The sequence below is a fragment of the Callorhinus ursinus genome, unplaced genomic scaffold (genome assembly GCF_003265705.2).
Source record: "Callorhinus ursinus isolate GAN/ISIS: 27379988/994484 unplaced genomic scaffold, GSC_fseal_2.0 scaffold50, whole genome shotgun sequence".
Taxonomy (NCBI): domain Eukaryota; kingdom Metazoa; phylum Chordata; class Mammalia; order Carnivora; family Otariidae; genus Callorhinus; species Callorhinus ursinus.
Genome location: NW_027397112.1, coordinates 8646598 through 8670514, shown reverse-complemented (window position 1 = coordinate 8670514; position 23917 = coordinate 8646598). Strand labels below are relative to the sequence as shown.

Here is a 23917-nt window from a genome sequence, read left to right as displayed (position 1 = left end):
ATATACACACACATTCACCTTAATGTTCTGGTACTAGCACTGTGTGTAATAAAGCGGAATACACAGGTTCCTTCCTCAAGGAGTGTCTCATAACAAGATAGACATGGTACCTTTTAAATTTTTTTAAAATGTAAGATGTGTGTAATGTGAATGGTAACTTATGTTGTTATTCATGAAAGCATTTGAAAGTGAAGATGTGGTCATGTCTTCATAAATATTTTATACGGCATATATGCTTCTTTAAAGATTTATTTATTTGAGAAAGAGCACGTGTGGGGGTGGCAGGGGCAGGGGCATAGGGAGAGAGAAAATCTCAGACTCCACACCGAGTGTGGAGCCCATGCTGGGCTCTATCCCACAACCCTGAGACCATGACCTGAGCCGAAACCAAAGTTGGATGCTCAACTGACTGCGTCACCCAGGCGCCCTGCATATATACATCTTAGGAGATACCTGACATTGTAATATCCACACTTTTAAAATAAGTAAAAATGATGGTTACATCCTTTTCATTTTAGGGACATTTTTTTTTTAAGATTTTTTTTTTTTTTTTTTTTTAGAGAGAGAGTGTACAAGCAAGGGGAGCGGCATGCAGAGGGAGAGGGATAAGTAGGCTCCCTGCTCATCAGTGAGCCCGATGCGGGGCTCGCTCCCAGGACCCTGGGATCATGACCTGAGCCGAAGGCAGATGCTTAACGACTGAGCCACCCAGGCGCCCCTTAGGGGCATTTTTTTTTCACATGTTGGGGTAAAGCATCGTGAAGCAATAGTTGCACAAAGGCAGTGGAAGTGGGAGATAAAAGTTTGATAGGACAGGGAAGACATGGAGAAAAAGGGACAAGGGTAACCTAAATGTTGACGATTAAGATGTTTAAAGCCAGGTCATTTTTCCTTATGCTCCCAATACTAAGTGAGGAAGGACAGAAGGATAATGAAGATCGCGTGGGTATAGGAAGATGCTAAGAAAGGAGATCTTTAGCTTCAGATTTCGAGCTCATACAGTTCTCCAGAATTGGATTTTGCAGGCAAAATCAGCAGTCCTTTTTTTGGGACAGGGAGAGGGGGTTACACAGGCCGGCAGCAGGCGCTTCTCCATTGGACACCTGGGGTAAGGGGAGCTGAGCTGTACAGGGAGACATATAGACGTGCCATTTTCTCAAGACGCAGCAGATAAGGTGGGTTGGAAGAGAGGGTGAATTGTGAGCAGCTTGACAGTTTATCATCCCGATTGGCTGGGGAAATGCAAAAGCTTCATGTGTTTCTGTTAACTTGGAACACGGCCCTGGCTTCTCCCATAGGGCCTTCCTTCAGAGCATGTAAGAAGCACTTGCCTCAGTCAAAAGGAACCAGGACAACAGCTATAGAAAGATGCTATAGAAAAGAGGAAATTATGGGAGACAACTGGCAGGTAAAGTACCCACACTAGAAAAATGTTTTTTACCCTCAGATGAAAATTAATGGCCACCGTAAATTCAAAGAACTTAAGAAAGTAAAGAACTCCAAGCAGAGATACAGAAGGTCAGGTAAAAGAAGGCACAGTGACAGGAGAAAATGGAGCATCAGCAGGTAGAGCCAAGGAAGATAATGGAAAAGAAAACAAAAGTTATCAGAATTAAAAGCCACATTAGAAAGAGAATAAAAAATACAAACTCCTGAAAACCTAGTGAAGGATAAGAAAGACAGGTCGAGCAAATGAAATGGAAATAAACAATTGACTGTAGTAGATGCAGAAAACACAAAAGCTCATATGTAATTAAAAACTTTATGGAAATAAAGGTTTGAAGTAATGAGTTTAAACCATCTTTCAAGAAAAATGGACACAAAACAATTGACACTGAAAACTTTCCTAGGAAAGTTTCTCAGTTTTAAGGGTGAAGAAAGAATCTTGGGCAGCCAGGCAAAACAGTTGATTCCTCTTGAAGAGGAGAAATGAGGCATACCACATTTGATGACAGCAGGTAATGGAGCAATGTCTACAAATGTGCAGTTATTATAGATTGTGCCACTAGAAATACCTGAGAATGTGTTTAAGAATACATAAGATTTATGTTTTAAAAATAATGCACTTTTTGAAAAGATACCTTATAAAAATGGACCATATATTAAGAAAACAAATTTTTTAAGTTAAGGGAAGCCAGTTTATGAGGAAAAATTACTACATATTAAAACTTAAGGGTAGATGAGAAAACTGAGGCCCAGATATGATAAATGACTTGCCCAAAGTGATACAGATGGTAAAGGCAGGGCCAGAATTGGAATATTGTTTGTCGCCAGAGCCTTAAAAATAAATACATAGAAATGTCAAAAAAAAATTATGAGGAAAAAGAATGTGTTGAAAAACAGAGGGAAACAATTGCCCTACCAGAATAGAATAAATATATTAGAATTGGTATAGTTAAGCCAAAGAGATTGGTGGAACCACATAGAATGTTCCAAAGCAGATCTAAGTGTATATAGAAACGTAGTATGTGGTAAGATAGAACCTTAATTCACTAGGAAAAAATAATAAGTTGTATGGCATAATTGGCTGTCCATCTGGCAGAAGAATTTAGAGCCTGCTAATTCACTTTATATATGAAAATCAATTCTAGATAAAATATTTAAATGTTAAGTCCTACAAGCAATAATAGAAGAAAATTGACTAGGAAATTTTTACTGAGGCAGTGGAGGTGAGCAGAGGAGAAGGCAGTCTTAAAACCAGTCGTCGAATCCAGAGTCAAATAAGGAAAAGATTGACAGATTATACTACATACAAGTAAAACATTTCTATGTGGAAAGATAATGCTGTGGACAAAGTCAAAAGACAAATGATAGGCCAGGGGATATATTTTCAAAACATGACAGGTTAATTTACTTAGTGGGATAGAAAAATGGACAGAGTGGGACCCCTGGGTAGCTCGGTTGGTTAAGTGTCTGCCTTTGGCTTAGGTCATGATCCCATGGTTCTGGGATCGAGCCCTGCGTCAGGCTCTGCTTAAAGGGGAGCCTGCTTCTCCTTCTCCCTCTGCCTACTTGTGTGCTTGCTCTCTCTCTCTCTGTCAAATAAATAAAATCTTAAAAAAAAAAAAATGGACAAAGTATAAATAGCCAGTTCATAGTAGTGAATGTGAATGCTCAATAAATAGGAAAAGATGCTCAACCTCACATGTAGTTAAGGGAAATGAGAATTGATCTTGTGATTTTTTTTTTCCTTTCAAATTTATAAAAATTAAGTTAACTGCTTCTAGTGTTGTTGATGGTATGAGGAAATGAACACTTACATATGCTGGTAGGAGTGTGAATTGCTACAGCCTATTTGGAAGTTGCACATACCTTGGGGTGCCTGGCTGGCTCAGTTGGTAGAGCATGTGACTCTTGATCTCAGGGTCATGAGTTCAAGTTCCACATTGGGCTTGGGCATAGAGCCTACTTAAAAAATAAGTAAAGACACGGCCGGTTAGCTCAGTTGGTTAGAGCGTGGTGCTAAAAAATAAGTAAATAAAAAATAAATTAATTAAAGCAAGTATTGCTGCATTAAAATAAAATGTGCATACCTTCTAATACAGAAGTCTCATTCTTGGGATTGGCCTCCAGAAATAAATATAGCAGTACCTAAGCACATATGTACAAGGCCCATGTAAGTAGTGGCAAAAAAGGGAAACAATGTACATTTTTAGGGGAGTTGTTGAGCCACATAATATGGTACATTTATTCTATGAAATATGCATCAATTAAAGAATGAGTTGGATCTGTGTATTGACCTGAGGGATGTCCTTATTTTGTTAAATTAATGAAAAGATTCATAGCATTGGATATAGTATTCCATTTTTCTAAAAGTTGAGGGAAAACCCTACACTTGTGTATATATTTGAGCATAAAGAAGCAACATACACGAGATAATTGTGATATATTGGGGATAGGTTGGGGGAGAAGTTACTCACTTTTTTTATGTACCTATACTTTGGTTTTATACAATGGTCATACATTTTATAATTCTATAAAAGTTCATTTATTTATTTTTTTTTTAAAGATTTTATTTATTAACTTGACAGAGACACAGCGAGAGAGGGAACACAAGCAGGGGGAGTGGGAGTGGGAGAAGCAGGCTTCCCGCTGAGCAGGGAGCCCAATGCAGAGCTCGATCCCAGGACCCTGGGATCATGACCCAAGCCGAAGGCAGACGCTTAACCAACTGAGCCACCCAGGCGCCCCTAAAAGTTCATTTAAAGAATAAAATAAACCCAATTGAAAGATTTTAAAAATAAATAAAAAAGAAAGATCATTTAGTTAGAACTTGTAAGTCTGAGCAAGAAAGTAATAGAAGATACAATGGTAAGGGGTTTAGGGTAGAATTTTGGTGTCTAAATTCTATCAGTCTCCCCCTTTCCCCTTGGGAGCTTCTTATCAAGGAAGTTATATACCAGTAATAATAATAGCCGAAGGAGAAATCTAGCCCCACTCTACTGACGACTGAACAAGCACCTCCAATGTGGTGCTACTCCCTGGTAAAGTAAGCTGGAGAAATGCAGATTAGCCTTAAAGCCCGAGTGAGACTTTCTGCTTTTCCACATCTAATTTATGGGCGGACCCAACCTGACCTCGCCTGTTCAGCTGAAGGTGGAGAGAAGCTGGAGCAAAGGATGGTCAGACCCAGAATGAGTAGGCTGGTTTGCTTCTCCCTGTAGGAGCAGGATGGGAAAGAGCGAGAGTGCAGTTGTGCCTGCCTAACAGAGCAGTCAGGCCACCTAGTGAGACATGTCCATGTGCCTGGCTCAGGGCTTTGGTCAGTTTAGCAGTTAGAACTAGTTAACAGTGGGGGTGCAAGTGCAGAACTCTTCACCCTCAGTATTTCTTCCCATGGGGGACAGGTACAGAAACTCCCTTTCCTTTCCTTTTATTTTTTAAAGATTATTTATTTGAGAGAGGGAGAGCAAGAGAGAGAGAGCACAAGCAGGGGGAGTGGCAGAGGGAAAGAGAGAAGCTGACTTCCCACCGAGCAGGGAAGCAGGAAGCCCGATGTAGGGCTCGATCCCAGGAACTGAGCAGAAGGCAGACGCTTAACTGACTGAACCACCCAGGCGCCCTAGAAACACCCTTTTCTATGGGCATCGGTGGACATAGGGAGTAGGAGTTGAGGTGTAAAGATCGAGAGTGCTACTAACAGTTTTTAAAACTATGGTCAAAAGCCTAAAGTATAGTTTTAAGGCAAAACAAAGTGCCAAATTTCAGTAGAAAATCTGGATAATTAAATTCCTAAGGATTTTTTGAAGAATTGAAAAGGTAGTCAAAGATCTCCCAAAAAGGCACCACCTCAGAGTTTTATGGGCAAATTTATCAAAGGCACAGTAACCATCTATAAGAGTTCCTATAAATCAATAAGAAAAAGATAGACACAACTCAGTAAAACAAATTGGGCAAATGTTTTAAGTTGGTGTTTTTTAGCATAGTGGTGAAGAGCTTGGCTGTGGGATAGGATTACCTATATCTAAAAGGCAGCTTCAGGGGGCACCTGGGTGGCTCACTCGGTTGGGTGTCCTACTCTTGATTTCGGTCAGGTTGTGGTCTCAGGGTCCTGAGATTGATCCCCAAAACTATACTTTATCTGGGCTTTTGACCATAGACCACCTGGGTGGCTCAGTTGGTTGGGTGTCCTACTCTTGATTTCGGTCAGGTTGTGGTCTCAAGGTCCTGAGATTGATCCCCAAGCTCTGCACTCAGCTTGGAATCTGCTTGAAATTCTCTCTCTCCCTCTCCCTCTGCGTCTCCCCCAGCAGGCACACACTCCCTCTTTCTCTGTCTCTCAAATAAAGAAATAAAATCTTTAAAAGGCAGCTTCATGATTGTGGGCAGGATACTTCCTGTCTCTTTATTCATTATCTTAGAAAAATGGCAAGAAGACCCAGTACCTGGGTCATGAAGACCTTGAGAGGGTTAGAGGTAGTGCATGTACAGCAGTAAGCCCAGTGCTTGTACTTGAACCACCATAAGCACACACATAATTAACTTGTTACTGTTAATCAGAAGTAGAAATAATAAGCAAATATGCTCAGCTTCAAGAGTAAGATGGTGAAATACCATTTTTATCCATCAGATTAGGAAAAATGTAAAAGATTATTTTTAGTGTTTTAGAAGTTATGGAGAAATTGGCCCTCATACACTGTTCAAGAAAATGTAAATGGAAGCAACCTTTTGAAGGCGGTTGGATCAAATCCATTAACTTTTTTTAAGCTTAAAACAACACACATTATCTCATAGTTTCTGTGGTACTAACATTTAAAATGTGATGCAACAATTACACATCTAGCAATCTATTCAATAAAGCATTTGCACATGTGTACACAGTATTATTTATAATAGCAAAACAATGGGTTATAACCACAATAACTGTGAATGGTTAATAAATTATGGTGTGCTTAACATGGCCTGCTATAGAAGAATGAGGTAAACCTGAGAAGACCTTCCAAGATAAGTTAAGAGCAAGTTGCAGAATACACTTTGTGGCCCAAGCTTCTTTATGTTTTTTAAAACACCCCACCACATATGTATGCATACAAATGCACAGAGGAGGAGCGCCTGGGTGGCTCAGTTGTTAAGCGTCTGCCTTCGGCTCAGGTCATGATCCCTGGGTTCTGGGATCGAGCGCCTCATTGGGCTCCCTGCTCGGTGGGAAGCCTGCTTCTCCCTCGCCCACTCCCCCTGTTTGTGTTCCTGCTCTTGCTATCTTTCTCTCTCTCTGTCAAATAAAAATTACAAATCTTTAAAAAAGAAGAAACAAATGCACAGAGGACCATTTGGAAAGATACACATTCAGCTGGTTTGAGAATAAGTTGAATTGGGGGTGGAGTTAATGGGAGACTTTACCCTTTGTATTATGTGAATTTTCACAGAGAACTTCCATTCTCTTTCATCACATTTTAAACGTGTGAGTATCTGAACAAAAAATTGAATAACAGCGAGAGCCAGTTGTTACTCTTTTCAATACTTGGTTGGCAACTTAGAGCAGAAGAGCTAAAGTCAGGTTAAGGATAAAACACAGGTCTGTGCAAACACGTGAAGTCTTTGGGGAGATCAGGAAAGATAAAATCCCAGCCATTACCTACTTCCCTGGGTTGGGTACTCTTGTGCAGAGGTTGTCAGACCTTGCCGAATCAGTCACATCCGGGAGGTTCAAAAGAATATAGATTCCTGGGGCGCCTGGGTGGCTCAGTCGTTAAGTGTCTGCCTTCGGCTCGGGTCGTGATCCCAGGGTCCTGGGATCGAGCCCTGCATCGGGCTCCCTGCTCAGTGGAGAGCCTGCTTCTCCCTCTCCCTCTCCCTCTGCCTGCCTCTCTGCCTACTTATGCTCTCTATCTCTCTGTCAAATAAATAAAATCTTAAAAAAATATATAGATTCCTGGGCCCTACTTGACACTTGTTGAATCAGAATCTTGGGCTAGATCAAAAAAAAAAATGAAATCTTGCCGTTTGCAATGAGCAACGAATGGAACTAGAGGGTATTATGCTAAGTGAAATAAGTTGATCAGAGAAAGACAGTTATCATATAATCTCACTGATGGGGAATTTGAGAAACAAGACAGAGGACCATAGGGGAAGGGAGGGAAAAACGAAACAAGACGAAACCAGAGAGGGGGAGAAACCGTAAGAGACTCTTAATCTCAGGAAACAAACTGAGGGTTGCTGGAGTGGTGGGGGGTGGGAGGGATGGGGTGGCTGGGTGATGGACATTGGGGAGGGTATGTGCTGTGGCGAGTGCTGTGAATTGTGTAAGACTGATGAATCACAGATCTGTACCCCTGAAACCAATAATACATTATATGTTAATTTAAATAAAGAATCTTGGGCTAGAGCTGGGGGCCCCAGGAATGTGTAGAGCACTCCAGGTAAATTTGATGCCCAGATTTGGAGACCACTGCTGTCTACAGTACAAGCAGAAGTAAGACAGGGCCTGATTTTAAGGCTTTTACTAAGTGAAATAGAAGACAGTAATGTAAGTACTTTCATTTGGTAGTTAGGGGTTGGTCATCAAATGGATGGTACAGATCAGTACAGAAAGATCCCTGTACCAGGAAGACCACAGATGGCTTATGAAGGAGGTGAGACCGAGTAGTAATATTAAAAGCTCAACACCCTGAGTATGAGCATACTTTAGCCTAAGCAATTTACATACAAAGGGTGTTTATATACAAAGAGTGTTGCAAAGAACTCTGAGGTAGGTACTGTGGATGTCTTCACTTTACAGATTGGAAAACCAGTTTAGCAATGTTAGGTAACATGTCCAGGGTCCTGCAGCTAGTGAGTGGTAAGTAAGGGGCCCTGGCTTCCTAATGCCACTGTGCTGTATTAAAACTGGGTGGGATTTAGGTTGTTGGAAAGGAAGTAGGAGGGTTTTACAAGCATAGAGGGCAGTGTAAGGAAAGGACGTGAAAAAGATGAGAAGCAGTGACTAGAGAAGTAAGAGTAGAAGTAAGGTAGGCTAGGGACGGGTGGTGAAGGGCCTTGAATGTCTGGTTAAGAGGATCTTAAGTGGCAAATGCTCACAGGATCTGATATTTCTTTTTTTTTTTTAAGATTTTATTTATTTAGGGGCACCTGGGTGGCTCAGTCGTTGGGTATCTGCCTTCGGCTCGGGTCGTGATCCCAGGGTCCTGGGATCGAGCCCGGCATCAGGCTCCCTGCTCGGTGGGAAGCCTGCTTTTCCCTCTCCCACTCCCCCTGCTTGTGTTCCCTCTCTCACTGTGTCTCTCTCTGTCAAATAAATAAAATCTTTAAAAAAAAAAAAAAGAATGAAGTGAAACTTCTGTATGATTCTGATCATACAACACAAAGGGCGAACTCTAAACTGTAGACTTTGGGTGATGATGTGTCAGTGTAGGTTCATCAGTTGAACAAATGTACCACTTTGGTGCAGGTGTTTTGATAGTGGAGGTGGTGTATACGTGTAGGGGCAGAAGGTATATGGGAACACTGCTTTCTGTGCAGTTTTTCTGAGTCTAAAAACCAAGTCTCTTTTTTTAAAAAAAAAAGGACAAAATACCTGAACAGGCTTTAGAGAATAAATAGGGATGGCAAATAAGCACATGAAAAGATACACAGTATCATTAGTTAGTAGGGAAATGCAAACTAAAGTATTGCTATACACCTGTTAGAATGATTTTTTTTTTTTAAGCTGGCAATGCCAGGTGCTGACAGGAATGTGGAGGGTGTGGACCTCTCCTGTATTGCTAATGGGAATGCAGAAGGACACGGCCGCTTTAGAGAACAGTTGGCCGTTTGTTTTTTAATCCAGTTAAACCTACATTTACAACATGACCGAGCAGTTCTACTCTTAGTTGTCTACCCAAGAGAAATGAAAGCTTGTCCAAGAAAAACTTAGGCATAAGTATTCGTAGCAATATTTATAATGGTCCCAGACTAGAAATAACCTAAAAGTTCATCAGCTGGTAAATGGATACATAAATTACAGTGTTTCCACATAATGCAATGTTTTCAGCAATGAAAGAGGAGACACTACTGATACACCCAGTAATGTGGATGAATCTCAGGAGCATTGTGCTAAAAGTAGCCAGTCACAAGACTCATAACCATATGATTCCATTTGTATGATATTACAGAAAAGCCAAAAGTACAGATAAGTGGTTGCTTGGGGCTAGGGGTAAGGGATTAACTGCACAGGAGCCCAAGAGAACTTTTGGGGGTAATAGAAATGTTCTATATCTTAATTATCATGAGAGGTTTCCCAACTGTATGCCTTTGCAAATGTATACATTCTAAATCATTGAACTGTACACTTAAAGTGAGTTTTATTGCATGTAACTGTACCTAAATAAAATTGTTAAAAAAAAAAAGCAGGAAGATACTGGTATCTGAGACTGAAGTTAGGCAACAGTAGAAGGAATTCTGTTTTTCTGCTGTGTTGTTGGTGCTTATCCAGTTATTTTGGATCTTTACCAAAAATTCCCCATTACATCTTCCAGTTGGTAGAAGTTCATAAACAACTGTATACTGAGTGGCATTTCTCATTGAGCCAGACTGAGTTTGACAGAAAAGAATGGAAGTTAATATTGGTCCAAATCAATTCTAAGAAAAAGTGGCTGGAAACCAGGGAACTTTGCCATCGATGGCAATCACTTTTTTTTGCTGGTTACCGTGGGTTTGGGTTCTTTTTAGGGGGAAGGGTGGAGGGAGGGGCAGAAGGAGAGGGAGAGAAGCTTAAGCAGGCTCCAGGTTCAACGCAGAGCCTGATGCAGGGCTCGATCTCACAACCCTGACTGAGATCATGACCTGAGCCAAAATCCAGAGTTGGACACTTAACCAACTGAGCCACCCAGGTGCCCCAGTGGTTTGGTTTCTTGAATGCTCCTTTGACACATGCTTATGTGTAAGCATGTTACTAGCCAATGCGTTGGGAGGTAGGGGGAAGGATCTGATGTATTTGATACTGCTCCAGAAAAACAAATGTTTACATGGCTCAATTTGGTTGTGTTACAGGTTCAGCTTGTTGGTTTAGATGAAGAGAGTTCGGAGTTTATTTGCCGAAACACTTTTGACCATCCATACCCCACTACAAAGCTCATGTGGATCCCCGACACAAAAGGCGTCTATCCAGACCTACTGGCGACAAGTGGTGACTATCTCCGTGTGTGGAGGGTAAGCAGGTGCTCAATTAGGAGCCAGACCAACGGGCTTTCTCTGTGTTGGCTGTTACTAAGCAGCGTGGAGTCACAGAACTGAATGGGGTTGGAGGCAGTGAGTGTCATTGTAGCCCGGGAGAAACAAATGGTAGTGGATCTGGAATGACCTCGTTTGACTCATCAGATTCCCTGGTAAATCTAGCCAAGATTCCTTGAAGTCCTGCTGCGGTCAGGCCACAGTCAGCTCTGGAACTTGAGAGGCTCAATTAACCTGATGAAATGAAGAGAACCTTCTGGGGGTGGAGTGGCAGGTGGGGATGCTTGAGGCTTCTTAGTCTGTATATAGCCAAGATATTTTTGAGTGAATTAAAAACAAAATACCGGGCCACTGATTCTAGTAAAGTATGTGAGTGGATTGTGGAGCCTCACCTCCTCCCTTAGCTGAGCCCATCAGCAGCAGCATCTCTCCTAGCCTGGAGGTGTAGTGCCCAGCCAGGCAGGCTACAGAGGTTCTGGGTCGGGCAAGGTGAGAAGACCTCTCCTCTAGGAAAACCTAGGGGTGAACATTTGGAAAAACAAAGCGGGGCAGAGGAGAAAGCTTGGAAAGAAGTAGCATTCAGGGAGTTCCTCTGGCTTTTATTACTCTATGAGAAAAATGTTTTTCCCCTATGTCTTCTTTTTAGGTAATATGTCTAAATGGAGCTTTTAAAGGTTTTCTGTGAAGATAAGACTGGCTGATTTTTAAAAATTATTGTTCCTTCAGGTTGGTGAAACAGAAACCCGGCTGGAATGTTTGCTAAACAATAACAAGAACTCAGATTTCTGTGCTCCTCTAACTTCCTTTGACTGGAATGAGGTGGATCCTTATCTGTTAGGTAAGGGAGTGAGGGGGTGCGTATTCCAGTTTGAAGAAGCAAGGATACATTTCCTCAGATATAACACCGGGCCTGAGGTCCATGCATCAGACTAAAATGGGCCAGAGGGAAAGTGGCTAAATATGGAATGTGGTTATTAATTCCTCGTATGGAGCTGAGCTTCCCATGTGTATATATCTTGTCTCTCCAGTCAGCAGAGTCCAAGGTCCTGGGGTAGGGATTGAATACTTGACTCTTGTTGGCTAGTAAGTAACTATGGCATGTCGCCTCCTGGGCTACACAGAGCAGTAGACACAAGGAGGGAAGCCTCACTCCTGTCAGCCACTGACATGCACTGGTTGTTTCCAGGTACCTCCAGCATTGATACGACTTGTACCATCTGGGGGCTGGAGACAGGGCAGGTGTTGGGGCGAGTGAATCTTGTGTCTGGTCATGTGAAGACCCAGCTGATCGCGCATGACAAGGAGGTAATGATGCTGTTCCTCTTTCTGCTTTCCTTAGCTGCTTTCTGTGCCTTCAGTTCGAGGTCAGACCATCCTCTCACTATTGTGCAAAGTATGTGAAAAATCATAATGCTGATGTCTTGTTGAAATTGAAAATAGTAATGTGTCCCAATAGTGAGAAACAACACTGTTATAAACTAACGTGGGGTTTTTTTGGCCGATGTAAACAACTTAATCTACACGTACAGTTTTTGTGCCAGAGATTGCTCTTTTGTAATAATGAACTCTCTTACTGGACCTGATGGGATTAAAAAATAACACTTATCTTGAAATATATTTACTTTTTGGAGGAGAGGGAAATGGGGGGAAACCAGGAAGAGGGAAAATTTCTTGGCAGACAAACCTAAATCATCATTTTTTTCTCTCAACTTGTTTTATGAAATTCTAGTATGTTCCTTAATACTTTTAATACAATCTGGAATGCAACATGGTTTATTTTCATGGTGATGTTTCTCCTGTGTTTATTGGAAAAGCCGAGGGGAGCTATTTGTGATTGTGTTTTGATCAAAGCATTCTTCTGAGGAGAGCTTTTGGAAACCGGTCATAAATTTTTTCCTCCCAGAGCCACTGCATGCCTCTTGTACTCTGGTTTCCTGTGGGTTGTGTTTCCTTTTCTTTTCTCCCTTACCCTGCTCAGCAAGGAGTATTAGTCTAGATACAAAGAATGCCTTGAGCTCAGGTCAGACACTTGAGGTTGTCCTCAGAATGGGAAGATGGTGACCAGGTTATTACTCTTAGTAAGGGGCTGGTCTTTGGCTTTCTGAGCTCCTCAGGGTAAGCTCTGTTACAAGACTGCCAGACTTGGCTGCTGCTAGGCCAAGGAGCAAAGGAAGAGTTTGGCCTACAGAGGGGACGAGTAAGGAACTTCTGGAAACCCTCTTGACATCAAGTGGAACAGGTTGCTACATTTTAGTTCTGTGACAACCTAGTTTGCTCTTCTCTGTCAGGGTCCAACCCAGAAGACTAGAACTACTATAAATATTTAATCTCGGGATTTAACCTAGGGCATTGCTCACAAAGACGACGGTGAAGCTGGGAAGCCACACTGGCAACAGCGAGTTAAGGTGGAGAATAGGAGACACAGGAAGCTGTTACTGCCTGTAGGCCAGAGGGGCGAAGGGAAGAGACAGGGTTCCTGGAGCCTGGGGGTGGATCTCCCTGGCAAAAGCTAAAACCACAGAGGGGACACAGTCATCGCCAGAGACACTGAGGGAACAGAGAGGGGATGAGAAATACCTTAGCTTCTCCCTAGGGTAAGGGCCAGGGATGGATCTTAACCAGCACCCCGGCCTTGAAACAGACCTGGGAGGGTGGCTCTCAGAGAAACAGCGACACCTCCTAGACCTTTGCTTTTCCTCAATCCACCTCTCTGTCAAAGTGGGGACTTGTTTGGAGGCTCTTTCTTGTTGCTGCCTGCCAAAGGGCTGGGTGTGGAAGAGGGGAGTGTCTATCCAGGAGTTGTCACCTTCCCTAGGTTTAGGAGGAGATGCTCAGGTGGAGAAAGAGGAAAGAGCTGAGAGAGCTTGACATGCTCGACCGCATTGCCTGTGGCACCTGAGCACTTAGTGGGGCAGCCGAGGTGTCCCTGTCGCTGGGATTCCTGGGAGCCAGCTCGTGGGGAACACATCTTATAAAACATAACCTTGCCCTGACATGGCTGGACAGTGCTGGTCAGAGCCGTGATCTGTCAGGCCTCCTTGTGATGACCAGCCAGGTTTGCTTTTGTACCACTCCTAATTCCTGCCATAGAAGGAGAAGTGTAATTTCGTAGTCAGCCAGAGAAAAAGGAATTTATGAGGTCGAATAGAAATAGATGCTTCTTTGGCAATGTCCCTTAGTAGGCAGAACCTCAAGAAGACTAGAGTCATGGTATTTAGTGAGAGATGCCACTCATGTCTCCCCAGAAGTCAGCTGTTACTATCCTTGACCCCAGGAGATCCTTGGCATTGGTTTTTCAGTTTTCCTCTCTTCCCCTCTGGCTCTGGCTTTGTCCGTCTCTCTTTGTTGCTTTTTTTTCCTCTGAAGCTCTCTGTTGCTCTCTGCCCGTTTTCTCATAGATATTAGTGGTGTGCAATGTTTGCAGCAAGTAATAAATGCAGAAAACAATGATTCAAAACCTAAATTGATTCACTTATGAATACAGACCAACTAGGAGAAGAAATAGAGCATTCATACCCTCTTTGTGAAGGCAGGAACACCTGAGTGTCCCATGATTTAAAACTGCTCTTCTTTCTTGAAGGGGTGCCTGGGTGGCTCAGTCGGTTAAGCGGCTACCTTCAGCTCAGGTCACGATCCCAGGGTCTTGGGATCGAGCCATGTCAGGCTCCCTGCTCAGTAGAGAGCCTGCTTCTCCCTCCCCCTCTGCCTGCCTCTCTGCCTACTTATGCTCTCTATCTCTCTGTCAAATAAGTTAAAAAAAAAAAAAAAAAGAAAGAAAGAAAAGAAAATGAGTTGCAGGTCCGGGTTTCACAGCAGAACCCACTTGGCTGCTGTTAAGTGGCCACAGGAGGGCTGCCTCCACCTCTCAAATCAGTGGCCTTAATGTGGGCATGGATCTGTCTCTGATCACACACAAATGAAAGCCATCAAGGCCAGGGAAATAAATGTCTCAATTTTGTAGTGTGGCCGAGGACAGCCATTGGCTGACAGCATGCAGAACACTCCGCCCTGTGCTCTGTTGCTCAGCAGGGTTTATGCTCTTTGTCTTATCACGAGGGTTGGAGGAAACAGACTCAGAAAGCAAGAATGCAGGAAGAAGCCAGCCAGTTTGTATAGCAGAAAGTCACCGAGGTTAGAGGTCTCAGGCGCCAGAACTCACAGATACCGTTTGGCTTTATTGACCTCCTTCTGTGTCATGAGGGGGTTTAGGGGAACTAGGGATAGTAGGGTTCCCTGCTACAGGGAAAGAAGGTCCCGGATCTGAATCTGACTGGAGCTTCTTATTCACCCACAGGTCTATGATATTGCATTTAGTCGGGCTGGGGGTGGCAGGGACATGTTTGCCTCTGTGGGCGCTGATGGCTCGGTGCGGATGTTTGACCTCCGTCATCTAGAGCACAGCACCATCATTTATGAAGACCCACAGCATCACCCACTGCTTCGCCTCTGCTGGAACAAGCAGGACCCTAACTACCTGGCTACCATGGCCATGGATGGAATGGAGGTGAGTACCCTGCTTCAGGCTGCCATAGGCCTGCCCACCTAACTGTGGCACCACTGAGGCTAGCTAGCAGAGTGGTTCTCGGCTGGTGGCAGTTTTCTCTCCAGTGGAGCTTTGGAAATGTCTGGGGACATTCTGGATTGCCCCAACTTGGCAGGCAGCGGTGCTACCGGTATCTCATGGGCAGATGCCAGGGGTCCTGCTAAACATCCTGCAGTGCATGCAAGAGCAGCCCCCACCCCAAGAAGGATCGGACCCAAAATGTCAGTAGCACTAGGATTGAGAAAGCCTGATCTAAAACAAGGACTGTGTGCTAAGAACTTTTAATACTGGAGTGTTGGAGTTGGAGCCAAGAAAAGCAATGTCTAAAAGGCAAACCAAATCATATGTGCTTACGGTGCTGAGTAAAGAAACAGGCAGTTTTCCTCTTCTGTGGTCTGGACAGATTCTTCCAGCTTCAGGAAACAGACACGGAAATGACAACTCTTCATACTTAATAAAAGCAGTAAAGTGTGGTTCGAGACGATGCAGTAATTAACTTTTGGGGATGCCGGTACCTCAGACTTCTTACATTTCAAATTCTGCTTTGGGGGTTGTGGGGAGAGGCCTCTCATTCTGTCCGGCTGAGCATGCACGGAATTCTTAGCACACGCACCGAATAGGACTTGGTGGATTATCCAAACTCACGATACCTACTCCCGCTTCTCCCCTTCCTTACCAGTCTAAAGGCCCTACGTTGCTTAAGATAGAGACTATAAACTGCTTGTGTCTCTTTGTTTTCTTTTTCCTCAATCCTGTAGCTGCTTTTGGGCCCAAGACCCTCTGCCTCTAATGGTCTTTAAATCCACAAAGGAACACGTTATGCTTTAGAATTATTTTTTCTTTTGTGGTGTCTTGTTTGTTTTTCTGTTAACACCCTGAAGTACCTGAGCCGTTTACTTGTTATTTCTGCAGGTAGTGATTCTGGATGTCCGAGTTCCCTGCACACCTGTCGCCAGGTTGAACAACCACCGAGCGTGTGTCAATGGCATTGCTTGGGCCCCACACTCATCCTGCCACATCTGTACTGCAGGTAATCATGGTGGTGGGGCGTGGGGAGGAGCCATGGGGAGAGTGAGGGGAGGAGATCTTTCCCTTCTCTCCTTAGAACTGTAATCCTTGCTATTTCCCAAGGGTGGTTTGAGAGATTTAGCAAAGTAACTCAATTGAGAGCCTCCCTCCACTTGTGAAATTGAAGTAGTCCACATTTCCAGATGATCTTGTACCCTCAGTGATAGCAGAGCTCCTGCCGTATACTCTTTACATCATGTATCAGTTATAGGCTGTGCCTCCCTGAAATCTAGGTTGGCCCAGAGGACTCAGAACCAGGACTATGGAGAAGGGGGGCAATCTCTCTTAGATGGAACAGAATGTTTGGGAATGGCCGAGGTTGACACTCCCTGGGGAGACAGAACAACTTTGCAGTAGGCTCTGGAGGTGTTGAAGGCCCTGCGTGGCTTGATCACTGGTGTGTGACTTGTAGTCCCCACCTCACCATTTGCCAGACCGAAAAGAGTACCCCTGAAAAATAGGTTGGCTGTCATTGTGCTTCTATTCTAGGAATAATATAAGTCTGTTATTAAAAATTAAAATAATACTGAGGTATATAAAATAAGGTGAAAGTCATCTTTTCTCCTTCCTGTCCTATGTCCACCTCAGTCCCACTCTCCATAGGTGGCCTCTGGCAACAGTCATTGTGTCTCCTTCGACACCTTTTTATGTGGGTACATGCCTACATATACCCCCGAAGACGAATGTCTGCCCCTTTATTTTACACAGACGGGATTCGACTCTCAACCCATAATGTTCTGCTTCTTATCTTTTTCATTTTCGGTGCCTCAGGTTTCTCTCTAACATTCTTTTTCCTCTCCTCACTAATCCATAGCATCCTCATTTCTTTGTTCATTATGAAGCCAAAGGAGCTGAGTAGTTTGGTGGTTTTGTGCTATTTTAGTATTCATTTGAAAGGCCTGAAACTTTTCCTGTTTTTGGCCTTCTGCTCATGCCTGTATGTCACTGAGGAGCAGTTAGGGGCCTTCTGCCTTCCTCTGCACCTCAGGCTGTGGTCTGACTCCTTCATGATTGCCTTCTTTTTTCCCCAGGGGTGTGGATAGGGAAGGGGGGGAGAAGGAAGAAAGAACGGTGTCCCTTGTTCGTGGAGAATGGTACCAGCGCCCCCCAGTAGAAGCCCATCTTCCACTCCTAGCGGCTGCCTTTGTGCGGCCTGCTGCTGTACACACAGTACCTGTCCCGAGTCCCTTCAGTTGCAGGAGCTGTGGCTGAAGAATGTGCTTGGTTGAGAGTGGCACTGAGGACAAAGAACTTAGTGCTCTAGATGTGCTGAGTGTTGCGCACAGCTCCCCAGAGCCCCTGACAGAGGTGGTCCCTGGGAAGGGCATCTTGCACGTCGCCTGGGTTATATGGCCGTGGCAGGAGGCTGGTGTTGCCCACACGAGCCTGCCTGGCATGTTAGGCTCCTCAAATCTCCTGTGTGTCAGAGACAGGTTTTCACATCAGGATGGGCTTATGGGATAGGGGACACTGTGGTATTGAAGGATATTGCCTTTTTATTTTTCTTCCCTTAAACTAGGAACTTATTGTTTTGATTATAAAAGTAAATGACCACGTTACAGGTCACTTACCAACTAGAGGAAAGTAAATATAATTCATAACTTTGCCATCCTCGTAGGTACCACTGTTCTCATTTTGATATATTTTCTTCCAGTCCTTTTTCTTGTGCTTATGTATTTTTTTAAGGTGATTGCCTTCTTTCTGGTATTTCCCAGGGCAGAGAAGGTAGCTTTTCTAGGGAAGATTGTTTTTAATAGCACATGTCCACTCAGCACCTCATCTCATCTGTGTAACACCTCATCAAAGTATAAAAGTTCATGAAATCGGGTAAAATCCCATTAAGTTGAATCATCAGAAAGGGATCTTTAAGTGCTCAGATACTTTAAGTGGCTGCAAATGACATGTTTAGGGATCATTTTTATATCCCGTGGTCCTTTCCTGATGCCTACCCCAGGTGAGAGGTGCCCGTCTAGGTCCTGTTCCACCATCCTAGCTCTGCCGCAGTGACCGGGGCCCTGGGACACATCAGAGGCCTTGCTCTGAGTGCTGGCTCTGCCGTTCACTGGTTGCATAGCTCTGGGGCTTGGGGCAAGTGCCTGAACATTTCTGAGTCTCAGTTTCTTCATTTATAAAACGGGGGCTTGAAATCAAACCTCCCTAGCTGGGATCTTGGTGAGCAGATGCTTTGTGAACTGTGATCCCTCCACCCACCCCAAATGCAGGGGCCATTTTCCTCCTTGCCCGAGTTGTGACCTTGCTGCTGGCTTTCTCTTTCACTAGCGGATGATCACCAGGCTCTCATCTGGGACATCCAGCAAATGCCCCGGGCCATCGAGGACCCTATCCTGGCCTACACAGCTGAAGGAGAGATCAACAACGTGCAGTGGGCGTCGACCCAGCCCGACTGGATTGCCATCTGCTACAACAACTGCCTGGAAATACTCCGAGTGTAGCGTTGGCGGCGCCTTGCCCACGAGGCGGGGGCTTGTGTGTTTCCTGCCTCTGCCCCATCCCGAAAGTAAGAAGAAACGTGTTTCTGGTGGCCAGTATGTGTCTCACTGCTTTGCATCACTGTTAGCAGAAGCTGCTCTAGGAGTTCCTGGCCAGTCGTCCCATCGCTGTCTGCGCCAGGCTCAGTGCTAGTGTGGCGCCTCCTCAGCCCAGGGCCGAGTTTTACGATTTTCTCTCCCTTTCTCTTCTCCTCTGGTTCCTCCATTAAACTTTTCTGTATATTTGTTTGTCAGCTGTTGTGTTAATGAGCATTGCAGGCACTGGCTATGTTTGTACTCATCTGCCCCAGATGTCTCTTACCTGTCTGCTGCCCAAGGCGGCAATCTGTGTCTGTGTCCTGTTAGCACTTACGTGGGAACAAATACCAATTTGGAGTTGTCTTTCCTCCTATTATCAATGTCTTTAACAAATTTCAACTTTGTATATTTTTTACCTATCAGGCTAATTTTTTTACAAAAAGAACTTTACTCTTCCCGGTTTCTTCCTTTGTCTCATAGTCCACCCCATTAGCACTTCCTCTCTTCCCTCAGTGCCTGGATCTAGCACTGGGCCCCAGCCCCATGAGCAGTTTGCCTTCTTGAATCACTGCCTGAGTGCAACGTACCTGACCAGGAGTCCCAGACCGCCTCGGTGCTCTGAAGTCGGCCAGTTCTCTCACCTGTTCTCAGCCCGGCTCTTCTCAAGGGCATTCTGGGCTCCCAAACAGACACGTGAAGTCTTCTGTTACTTCCTGAAGTACCTCTGTCCAACCCCACTGGGACCTGCTGGCCATGTGGTAGAGCTGGGAGAGACACCGTGTCTGACTTGAAGGGAATGTTTTCAGAAAAGCTGAGCTTAGAGTACATTTCCAATACCTAGTTTCCGAGTCAGTGTTTCCCTCCAGATGTAAGTCCCAGGCCATTTTCTTTCACGTCTTGAATGACAGGCAAGCACAGTCTGTAAGCTGAACTTTGGTATCTCGATTTGGTTGGTTTACTGTGACTGATGGTTGGCCAGTCTTTGAGTGAGAGAGTCCTGCTCGAAAGACACATAGTCTGTGTGTCTAATCCTGAACAAGATCTTCTTTAGATATGGGGGACTGTCAGCTCCTGGAAGGAGTGGATTAATAGGCTGTGATAGTCCCAGGCCATCAAATAAATAGATAGTTGCAGGGCCAGCCAGTTAAGGCGTACCTGTCACCACCCTCCCACCCCATCCCCCACCATTAGGTGCTGAGCAGTATTGGACTTGCAGGCTGCAGTGTTTGTTTCCGTTAAATGAATGAGTTCCACGGAGAGGGCTTGTGTGTGATTCTGGTGGTAGTTGAGTCTTTGGGCAGGCAGGGTTTGGGACATGCTCAGAGTCTAGGGGGACTTTGGTCTAGCGTGTTCTGCCATAGGTTTTTGAGCCTCTCTGAGTTGTGCAGCTGTTGAGCAGGAGAGTAGCAGACCTTAAGGCTGGTGGTTTTGTCCACTTGGGTTCTCACCTGCTTTTGAGAAACAAAACAGTTTTGTTCTCCTGGGCCCTTAAACTCTTTTGGTTGAGTCTCCTTTTCCAGAGCAGATGTATTTTTATCTCCAAAGTCACAGCTCTTTGCTTTACTACACAGGCACTTGTCCAAAGAAAAAGGCTCTTTTCTTAGCATAGTTCCCCTTCTACTTTTTTACTTTCTTACTCTGATTTTGAGGCGCGTTAGCTGGCCATCCACTTGAGGTTGACTTTCCTTCATTTACTGCCAGATTTGCACTGTGTCATTCAGCGGTGTAAAGTGAGCTGTTCTTGGTCTGAACCCTCCTCTGCTTATAATTCTTATTTGCTGGCTCCAGGGTCCTTCTCTCAAGGGTAGCAAGTCTAAGTTGATGGTTGCTTGCTCTAGGAGGCCATCAGGTCCTTCTCCTGGAAAAGGGTCTGAGATGGCGGTCAGAGTGTAGGAGGGGCTGGTCGTCCTGGGGCAGGGCTTAACTGCACTGAGTTCTAAGTTAAGGTTCCTTTCCTGATCTGCACTTAAATGTGGTCTGCATGGTGAGATTTGTCAACTGGAACTGGAAAACAATCAGGAGAAAATTAGTCTGTAGTAATTAGAATATATTTGCATAAAGTTGCTACTACTCTGGAAACCAGCAACTTTTGGTGGGTTTTTTTTTTTCCTTGCCCTGTGGGCTCCCAGACCTCTCACCCCTCCCTAGGTCCTGCAGTGCAGTCTTCCTCCTCCTGGCATCCACCTGGGGCCCAGGTGAGACTCCCCAGTCTCCCTGAGCAAACACACACACTCACAGTTGCTGAGATGCCAGTATTTTGAAGTCCCAGCTCCCTTTCTCTCTGTTTCCACCATAGGCCAGGTGGCCTCATGGCTGAGGAGGGGATTTCTGTAGTCTCAAGGCTGAGAAAGCCTCTTAGCCAGGCATGGTCCAGGAAGCAGAGATCTGTTGTAGTTTCAAAAGCAAGTGTCTGTTTAATTTGTTCAGGTTTTCAAATTGCCACCCAGAGAGAATGGGCGGGAGGCTCTGGATCTGCTTTCCTTGAGTGTGAGAAGAGCAGTGGCCAGGGCTTCCCTGGAAAGGCCACAGGGCAGCATGTCTGGGCTCTGGCTCTCCTGGCGGTGGCCCTTCTGTATGCTCCTACCCCCTGGGCCGAAGCTGCCTTTGTTTTCCTTGTCTGCTCTGAGGGGATGGAGAGGTGCTAAATAAATTCAGCTTCAGGTTCCTCATCAGAGAGTTGGTGAATGGGTACAAGTCCTTCAGGGGCTTGAGTATTTACACCCCAAAGAGTTGGAACCCTCTCCTTCTAGGGAGGAATGGAGCTGCAAGTCAAGGACTTGAAGAGGGAAGATATTTGATCACTGGGTGAGAATTTCTTGTCAGAACCAGGATCAGCTCTCAAAGAACTGGTTAAGATTTGGGAAAAAAAAACAGAAAAAATTGAGACTCCTACAAGGTTTTGATGATAGTTTTGGCTGAAATTTTCGGAGGAGATTTGGGACGTGGGAGAAAATCTATGGTAAGTGTTTTTTTAGATCAAGGGAGACGATATTAGAGGGCATGAAAGGTCAGGGGTGGCCATGGAATGAGGCTGTGCCCACAGCCTGTGTCAGCCGTTTTGGACCATCTGTCAGGTATTTGTGACACTGTCTAACTGTGGAGACAGGATGGCAGCTCGGGCAGGGAGCCCCTTCCTGCAGCACTGAGCCATAGGTGATGTTTGGTGGCACCAATCCACAGGTGGTGGGAGTCCCGTGGCCATTCCTCATCATGGCTCTCCTTGGTTGTAGGCTTGTACAGAGCAGAGGTTGTGAACAGTCCTGCCGATTTTCCTCCCCTCCCTCTTCTTTTCTCTTCCTCTGGTCTTGCCCCCATAGAACTTTCTCCCTGCTGTAGCCTGGGCCTCAAGTCGGAGGCGGTAGGACAGGTGGGAGCTGCAGGGTTTACCACACATGGGAGGGCCATCCCCAGTTTGAGAATGTGGCAGCTTCTTTGCCTGCCTGGCTTGGAGTAAGGGAGACTATTCAAGTAGACACCTCTCTCAACACAGATGCTTCCCTTTACTCTCTGCACTCCAGGATGAGGAAGGACGGTCATGCCTGGCACTTAAGTTGGGATTTCTGAGGGAGGAGAGCTGAGCTGAGCTGACCATCACTGTGAGCCCTGGACGAGGCTCTCCATACTGGCTGGGCCAGCTGCCCCCAGCGTCTCCTGTTGCAGAGCCTTGCCCGCCTCTCTCACCTGCACCCTCTTCTCCCACCGTTGTCTTTGCTGCTGAGTTAAAGGTGTGGCTACACAGTGCGGGCCCGGTCCTCTCAGGCTACTTTGTGGATATTATTTTTTAAGTTTGGAAACATGCAGGTGCCTTCCCAAAGAGGCTTGGGCTGGTGTATCAAACCAGAAACAAATAAGCTAGTGAAAGTATGAACTCAAGAAGAAAGATGTTGGCAGTCTTTGTAACAGCTAGAAAACTTACAAGGACCCACCTTTAGGACAACCCAGTGGCTATGGACTTGTGGTGTCTGCTGTTTAAGAGAAGTGCTCTCGCCTGGGGTTGGTTGTGGTAATCCAGTGTGCAACGAGACTTGTTGAGCTACAGCTTTGACTCGCTTGAGTTGAGTATGAATCGCTTGCTTGGGTTCCTGTGTATTTTATGACCCTGTCAGTGACTTCCCCCCCTCCTCCCCCGAGTGTGAACTTGTAGCATGATTGTACAAACCTCTGTGTAGAAAACGGAGATTCCTTGTTCTCTGAGATGTTAAGCTCTAGCCAATCAATGTCTGTTCCCTCTAGCCTAGTACGTCTGAACTTCATTTCTTGTTATATATTTAAACTTTTCCTCTATACTCTAGGTTTTGTGACCTCCCATGGTCAGGTGGAGAGGAAGCTACCCCCTATGGAACTGTACTATCACCCACTTTTCTTTTTAAAATATTATTATCACAGGACTGATTGTACACAGGGCTTGTAATAAAATGTTAACACTGTGCTGTGAAACCATAATGGTAAATCTCCATTGAAGGCGACTTCAAAGGCACCTGAAAGTGGAGTGTTACATCTATGACTTTATTTCTTGCTTCCTGAGTATATTAAACCTAATTTTCACCCTTTCATTCTGTTTCAGCCTCCTGTATAAGAAGTACCATATTTTCTGCCCATCATACTTTGTAATAAAACTTGAACATGTATAGATTGACTGAATTTCTTCTTGTGATGAATTCAGTTCTTCCCATTCTGCCACTGTGGTCATGTTCCAGAGATACTGGCTGGGGGATGAGAGTCCACCCCAGCCCATCTCACTATCTGACAGCCTGAGTCATCCCTTTTAATAAAACACAGAGCACCTATTCTGTGCCAGGGGCCATGACCCTCAAGTTGCTTGCAGTCTCCCAGATAAACAATTCCTGGCAATGTTGTGCGATACGGGTGTGTTTAGGCTTACTGGTTGCCCTGAGGAGGAGTTGATCCCCTAAGTCTGGGTAGGAGCCAGAGGAGGTCAGGGAAAACTTCACAAGACAAGGGATGTTCAAGCTGAGTTTTGAAGGCTGAGTAGTTGTCTGGGATTAGGGAAAGATATTTAAAGCAGAGCGAACATCCATGTACAACACTATAGAGGCAAGAAAGAATATGGCCATATTCAGAGAATTATAAGTTGATGTGGGGTTTTAAATGAATGATGGGGAGTGTGACT

General features: G+C 44.8%; 1 protein-coding gene across 2 annotated transcripts in view; it reads left to right on the top strand.

Moving 5' to 3' along the window:
• Positions 1 to 23427, top strand: part of DCAF7 (DDB1 and CUL4 associated factor 7) — a 29640-nt gene extending 6213 nt beyond the window's left edge. Inside the window, exons 2-8 of one of the 2 annotated variants that reach the window (XR_003211807.2) lie at positions 10468 to 10626; positions 11374 to 11485; positions 11834 to 11952; positions 14942 to 15151; positions 16103 to 16220; positions 18539 to 18776; positions 23351 to 23427. Coding sequence is in view for 1 of the 2 variants with exons in the window: in XM_025890282.2 (XP_025746067.1) it covers positions 10468 to 10626; positions 11374 to 11485; positions 11834 to 11952; positions 14942 to 15151; positions 16103 to 16220; positions 18539 to 18711 (891 nt within the window). In the remaining variant the exon portion in view is untranslated. Of the gene's footprint in view, positions 1 to 10467; positions 10627 to 11373; positions 11486 to 11833; positions 11953 to 14941; positions 15152 to 16102; positions 16221 to 18538 lie in introns of both variants that reach the window. The other variant, XM_025890282.2, reaches the window with a different exon arrangement.
• The last annotated feature ends 490 nt before the right edge of the window (positions 23428 to 23917 follow it).